Genomic DNA, 7,458 nt, shown 5'->3' on the forward strand with positions numbered 1-7,458 from the left:
TGTCTCACCAGCTGTGTGATGGAAACTACGCTCACTGGACCGTGCTTATTACTGGTGTGGCAGCCATGTTCAGGAATGCAGGGATCTAATGATACCGGCGGCCGAGGGCTGTGAGAGCTAAACCCCTGTCTGATTCTAATCTCTGTCCTAGACCAAAGAGAAAATGTACACGGAATTCATTCTAAAACATAACCCGCTCTGATTCCTCAGGGTGGCTTCTGCCACGAGCTAAACTGCCTAACAGGTAAGGCCTTGAAATCCAGAATCTTGGTAAGGACATATATGACAGCTAAATCCCCAACGATACTAAAATTTGTCACTTCAGCTAATTCCATTTCATATTCAACTATTCTCTTACATCACAAAAAAGCTCATTCTTATTCCACGTATTTCCTTTATTCTGATTTGGTATTACATAAATATCACTGACATTTGAGAACACATTGACACTGTTCACATTCTAGCTTTCCATAAGTTCGATGCATAAGGTGCAGCTCATGACTTGAGAAACTGTGATGAATCACGGGTAGACTCTACTGCGCAATGAAATTTCACCACAGTTTAAGACAGGCTGCATTACCAACATTTTTCCCAGTTTAGATGCAGCAAAATGATGGTGCCATCAGCTATTTTTGACTTGTCGACTTGTGCAAATTTTGTGCTCATTAGGGGAAAAAAAAGCTTCAACCTGTCACACGTGGCAAACAGCGTATAACTTAGTGTTCAGCATGAACTTATATCTATTAATTCATTTATGGTGGGAAATAAGAATATGGACAAGAAATGCTAAAGGAAAAAAAAAACTTGCCTGCCAGAACCAAAGGTACGCTAAAAGCAGGTAAAATGGCTACATGGCAATCATTTTCAAATAAAGCAACACACTAAATGAGCACTGTGCACACTGATAGTCCACTAGAAAAACGAGGTGGAAGGGGAGCCATTTCTTTAAATTTTACGCTGGTGACAGTTCGTATGATTACGCTTCCATATTTAAAGGCACAGCAGATGTTTTCTTTTAACCTGAACGTGGGAGTAAATGAGACAGAATGCTAACGAGGATTTCGCAAAGTCCCCAAAAGCAAACACATTCTGTAGGAGAACTCCCCCCCTCCCCCGGCCAGCGCAGCAATTCATAAACCTTTCATGCAACTTTCCTTAGAAAGCTAAAAGAGGGAATTGTGTTCAATTAATAGATAGGGCAGGGCTGACTGCAGTTCCTTTACCGCTACAAAGGCTGAAATTCTAAGCATTATGGGGGTAATTTATCTTACTGCCACGGCACTTTGTCCTTATGTTTGAGCAGCAAATTTAAGCAAGTGTCACATTTACGGTTTATTTTTAGATCTTTACACATCGTCAGAAGTTAAAGACAATATATCGAGAATGAAAGGAAAAGTAAAGGTCGAGTATCATAAAGCTCAGAATGACTGTCCGCCCCAGGTGTGAACAGTGTGAAACATGACCAATCACGACTGTGCCCACAGGAATGGACTCACCATACAGTACTATACATGGAGAGCTGCAGCTGTGGGAAAATTTTAAAAAAGCTGTAAAGACAGCTACAGGGATCTTGTAACTTGCACAATTGAGAACTGCCCCCATTTAATGCTCAGAGAAACCAAAACACACTGCCTTGCGTCTGTCACATTACACGCCTAATGCGATTCAGTGTGTTAGACTCCTTCGTCAGAAACTGCTTGCCTACCTCTCTTGCATCATGCTGCTTCCAGTTTGTGTTTTTTTTCTTTATTGCAGGTTTTTGGGTAATATTGCATTTTCATTTTTCTTTCATTCATTTCTCACTTTTCCTGACGACGACGTTTGTGTGTATTGCGTGTCTGTAAAGCCTAGACACTCAATATTTTCTCCAATCAAACAGGGTGTAATGAGACACACACCAACAAACGTTACAGTGCTGATTTATCACGGCTTGTGATGTCTAACCCTAAATTTTTCCCGAAGGTCTAATTATTATTTTTTTTTTGTAAGAAGAACTCTTAGTCCATGTTAACATCTTAGCTTGCTCAGCCTAAAAGTCAGGAGTTACACATATTCCAACCATGTGACCCTTACAAAAACTTCTGGTATAGGCCAAATTACAGTGTGTAATATAAGGCCAATTTAACACTGAAAATATTTCAACAATTCATACTAACGCTAATAATGTAACTAGAAAAAAATAAACCTATTTGTCTCACTTAATCTCACTGTGAAAGGGCACAGTTTGATATGGAAAACATGGAAAAGAAAAAGAAAACAAGTGCGCTGTTGGGGAATTACGACACAGCAAAGGTGTTGCTTCAAATTTATCCAGCCGAGATTCCCGTCAGTAAATGACAGTTTATCAAAAGAGAAACCATGCATACTTCGTTCCTTGTGGGGGTCAGTGATGGAACTTACCAATGAATGATGCAAGGATAGAAAACCTGGTATAAAGTATGGAGTCTACCATCTTGGTTACAACATAGGCCTGAAGGAGACAGCAGTTTTGTCCGATGGTATTTCTGTCATTGCTGATGACTTTAAGACAGAGAGATGGGTCACAGCAATGTTTCTAAACCCGACTAACCACTTGGCTCAAAGACAAAACACAAACTATTCTAAAAAACCCCAAAACACTGATCCAGCGTTTTTTATGTTATGGAGACTTTAATGTGATACTCACATGTGCTCATAATAAAAATGAGCGTGTATGTGGCTTACAGTGTAAGCAAAAATCACAACCACTGCACCTTTCAGAGATCCAATTTCACCATTTAGGCTTTACTCAACCAGGAACATCATATTAACAACTCAAGTCTGTTTTGCATTCGCTAACTGCAGAACAAAGGTGGGTAAGGACTGCTGTGCAGTCAGTTATTGTTGGAGGAGCAATTAGCTGGCCAGATGCAAAGAGCCGGTTTAGGAATTTGAGCAGAACACCAGGGTTAATGACCCAGTTTTTCATAATTTACAAGCGGTCTTTAATGACCACAGCAAGCCAAGACATTGGTTTAACATGTCATCTGAAGGACAGAACCCAAGGTGTCAGATTTACTGAGCCCAGGGGAATAGAGCGCCCCCTACTGGCTCACAAACATCACCTCATGCAGCAAAAACTGATTTACCCTGGGTCTCCTACACAAGTGTAAACCAAGCCCAACATGTCTTATCTTCAGCTTTTGGGCACAAGGAGGTTTCAAAGTTCAATGGTTGCTGGCAGTAAGGGGGAAGATTCAAGGAGTGCGCATATAGAGATCTGGAATTAAAGCGATGGTCTGATGTGCACACCATAAAAATTTCTCCTCTCTGTTTTTGACATCGCCGACAGACTGTCTCCAGTAACCGACTAATGGCACAAATCATTTGCCAGCTACAATCATTAAGCCCCTTGCTCCCAGTGGTCTGCGTGCCACTTGTGATGTTGGTCCCTCTGAGGCCACCGTACCGTGGACCCTTGTGCGGTTTCAGCTGTGGCCTTGGCCCAGGCCCTGTCTAACGGACAGCTGGTTCAGTGATGCAGGGCCCCTGTCTGCCCAGAGAGGACAAAGGGGCGTCGCCGTGCCTCCGAAAACCAGACGAGAAGAAGGAGAAGCGATGTAAAGCCGCGCTCTCGTTCAGACTTGGCTCCGGTCTGCTCGGCGTAATTGAGCTTTTGAGATTATTGTGGCTGCCATTAGATAATGACAGGAGAAACAGGTCACGCATAACAGCAGCACCAGGAGAAATGTAGCCTTGGGCAGAGCTTCCACCATCTGATCTTCCCCGCATCTCCAAGCGCTGCTGTATTAGCAGGAAAACGCCAATGACGACACTGCACTGAGCACACGGAAAAGATTATATGCACGTACAGAAAGTGTCCTGTGCTTTGGTCATGCAAAGAGAATCTGAATAGCCTCCACAGCATGAGCTCCGGTAAAATAACATTTATGATGGAGGTAACCTTTGTTGCTCAATTCACATTGCTTGATTATGTCACAATGTGAAAGTTCCATGTGGGATATGATGTGTGAACAAATGTCATCTCAAAAAAAAAAAAAAAAAAAAAAAAAGACACTGAGGAAGAATAAAGGCCAATCTTTTACCTCTACCATCAACCACTGAACAGAGTCCCAGAGAGAGAGAGGAGCAGAGAGAAAAACAGCATGAGGGGGAGTGTGTGAGAGAGAGAGTAAAGGGGAAGGACAGAGAGAGAGAGAGAGAGAGAGAGAGAGAGAGAGAGTAAGGGGGAAGGACAGAGAGAGAGTAAGAGAATGAGAAAGATGGAGGGAGGGTAAAAAGATGAGGAGAGGGAAATACAGAGAGGACATAGCTGCCTGACTGATGGAAACAGTATATCACAAGGAGACACAGTTGCCAAAAGGGAAAAAAGGTGGCGTTTGAGGGGAGGAAAGGGGGTTAGCAAACTACCCAACCACGTACAGGCCCATCCTGCTTCCCACAACCAGAGAGGGGGAGAGAGCGGTGACTACAGGTCTATCTGGATGGGGGAGAGAAGAGGACCAAGCCCTGGGACAACCCTGAGAGGGGGCTGTGCACTCCCTCAGAATCTCAGGGGTGTGGTGGAAAAAGGACGATGGCGCCCTTATGTAGGTCGGCACAACGTGGAGGAAGCGAGCTTGTGACGTACGTTAACGGCAAGTCTACAGGAACCATCGGGGCCAGATACAGATTGTCCCATCAGCGGGGGACCACTGTGCATGACGCAGATGAGACGCCGTCATTTTAATTATCCAAATGGCACAAGCGCTCTCAGGTCAGGACACCTACAGCACACATCCCAATGGGAAAACACCAGAGGCTTCACCATCAAATGCAGAGACTTGTGCATCACATCGCGTGTGTCCAAGCCTGTGCTGTAGCCTGACCAAAGGGGCCATGACCCCACCCTGCTCCTCGGCATGCCAGTTCAGGCTCTCACCCACCACTTACTTGCACACAGCTCATAAAGAGAAAACCTCATTCCCAATTCAAAAATAAGAGGTGGATACACACTCTGTCAATTATTCTAAGCTTTGCCTGTTCGACACACACATCTGCATGCACATATAAACACACACAGTCAAAACACACACAACAAGATGAATGTACGCACCTCCATTAGTAACAGTACAAACAGTACAAATTTAAGCTGTGCCACAGGTGCTGTCCTTTAGTGTGACACAAAACATCGAAATGCATTTGAATACATTCACAACTAACTTTCTTTAATCAAATACTAACTAATATAATGATCCCTCTACATGTTCACAGCTTGACACCAGTCCTAGCCCAATTACACAACATAGTTGTGGGGGTTTTAGATTTGTTTGTTTTGTTTATTATTTTGCTTTTGGCTCCTCTACACACAGTCCTCTCATATGTCAGTGAAAACCACACACACGTACTAGCCCATGCACCCGAGAGCACACAGATACAAAATCATACACCACGCGGTGCAGACACAGATATCAAACCTTATCGTCCTTTGTCGACCCTATCACTTGCATACAGTCCTAAGAAAAGCGTAACTGATGCGGGCCAACACCAGCTGGTCTTATTCCTCACAGAACCTTGAGAAATGGCACCTGCACAACCCCCCCCCCCCCCCCCCCCCCCTTTCCGTCTCATGTACGGCGCTGTGGCTGCACATGCTGACATCAGCAGTCAGCGGCGCAGCGCCGACACACCGCCTCCCAGTCACAGCGGCGGGGATACGCGCGGTGCAACGCGCGGTGCAACGCGCTTCCTCCGCGGGCACATGTAACATGCATGTCACTCACGCACACACGGCCAAGATGACATACGGGCGACGAAGGCCCTTTGCGAGTTAGCAGCACCAACTTCTCAATCAATCCCTCTGATGATTTGGGGATAATGAAAAAAAAAGAAAGAAGAGAAATAGTCACGCTTTATTTAAAAAAAATAGTCAATTAAACGCAAAATTATATTGATACATGCTCTTATAGCCTCTCAGAGAAAATGTTATACCTATTATTCGAAAAAAAACGAATTCAATAGTATGGAAAAAATGTTTCAAGCGGTTTTTTTCTCGCTCTCTCACCTCTCAAACCACAGCCACACACAGAACCTGCGACAGTGTTCTCCCGTGTTAATATCATCATCGTCGTCGTCGTCATCATTAGTAATATAAAATAAATGAGAACACAAAACGTGGATCCAGCTGAATCGGGTGTGATACATTAACAACACATGTGAACACTAAATTAATCAGTTAATAATGCAATCAATAACGGCCGCTGAACAGCATTAACATCCCACAAGCACACTCAGGTGTACCCTCCCCCCCTTCCCCCGGCTCCCGTTATTAATAGCAGGCTATCTGCATCTACACTTAGCACACAGCAGCAGTACTGTACCTTGACTCCGGAACCGCATGCCTTGCGTTTGGTTTTAGAAAAAAAAAAGGATATGGCCATTCGGTGATCTTTTTGGCGTATTTTCTCACGAAGTTATCCTCGCTGAAGATGAACAGGGACCGGTTGACTGTGAAGCAGTTCTGCCGCACTGGTATTGGGTTGTACAGGGCCATGGTTCTGGCTCGCTGGGCCATCGACTGCTTATACATCCTTTGGGCTCCCGGCGGGCCACCCTGCCTGCTCCCGCCGCGGCCGGGGCCCCCTTGGCCAGGTCCTCCGCCATACCTGGACGGTACCTCATCTCCAAACCGCGCCATTCTACAGACACCAAACGCCAGTCGTTACGAAGCAGCAGAGAAGGCGGCGAATACTCAGTGCAACCACACCACATTACACCCCATCTGCCTTAGGACTTAATAAACATACAACTGGTTTCTTCTTCTACACCGCCATGGCAAATAAAACCGAAATAACGATTGACGCCCATAGATAGGACCTCTGTGTGTATTTAGATAAATGGATATGTATGGGTGTCAAAACTGGAACGTGTGGTCGACTAGCTGGCTGGTCGTCCGCCTATTAGTGTAGAACGGTCCTTCTTCGGTTTGTCTTTTATGCTAAAAAAGAAACTAAACATCAAAATGAATGTAATCCAAAACGAGTTCATATAGGTAGCCTATTCTCTTTTCCAAACGGGTTCCACCTTCATGTTCTCCGGAATGTTTCCTTTTAGAAATGAACCAGGTACGGCTCCGCTTGCGCTTTGCGATGATTCAAATTATTTTTTTTATCATAACTATATAATTTGCAACGATGATGCCAGGATAGTATTCAACTAAATCAAATAATCAAAATAAAAGTAATGAAAAAAAATCGACTATGTTCGTTCACCGAGGCATCTTGGCTGTAAGTTGCTGTGGCATCCTTATTTTTTTTTCTTACAAAAAAGGAAAAATATTTATTTATTTATTTTGTAACATCCGCAATATTTGATACAGTCCTGCTATATTCTGCCGTCCGCCGCCACACATTGGTTTTACACCCGAACACAGACAACCGGGCTTTCCGACAGAAGAATCTCTGTGACATTTGTTGATGTTCGCTGATTACGGTTGCTTTT

General features: G+C 44.2%; 1 protein-coding gene across 1 annotated transcript in view; it reads right to left on the reverse strand.

Annotated features, from left to right (window-relative positions):
- LOC118794164 (voltage-dependent P/Q-type calcium channel subunit alpha-1A-like) overlaps window positions 1-6,655 on the reverse strand; it is a 109,104-nt gene extending 102,449 nt beyond the window's left edge. The window contains 1 exon segment of the mRNA XM_036552344.1: window positions 6,393-6,655. Within this exon segment, the coding sequence (XP_036408237.1) occupies window positions 6,393-6,655 (263 nt within the window).
- Between the last annotated feature and the right edge of the window lie 803 nt (window positions 6,656-7,458).

The sequence above is a fragment of the Megalops cyprinoides genome, chromosome 19 (assembly GCF_013368585.1).
Source record: "Megalops cyprinoides isolate fMegCyp1 chromosome 19, fMegCyp1.pri, whole genome shotgun sequence".
Classification (NCBI taxonomy): Eukaryota; Metazoa; Chordata; class Actinopteri; order Elopiformes; family Megalopidae; genus Megalops; species Megalops cyprinoides.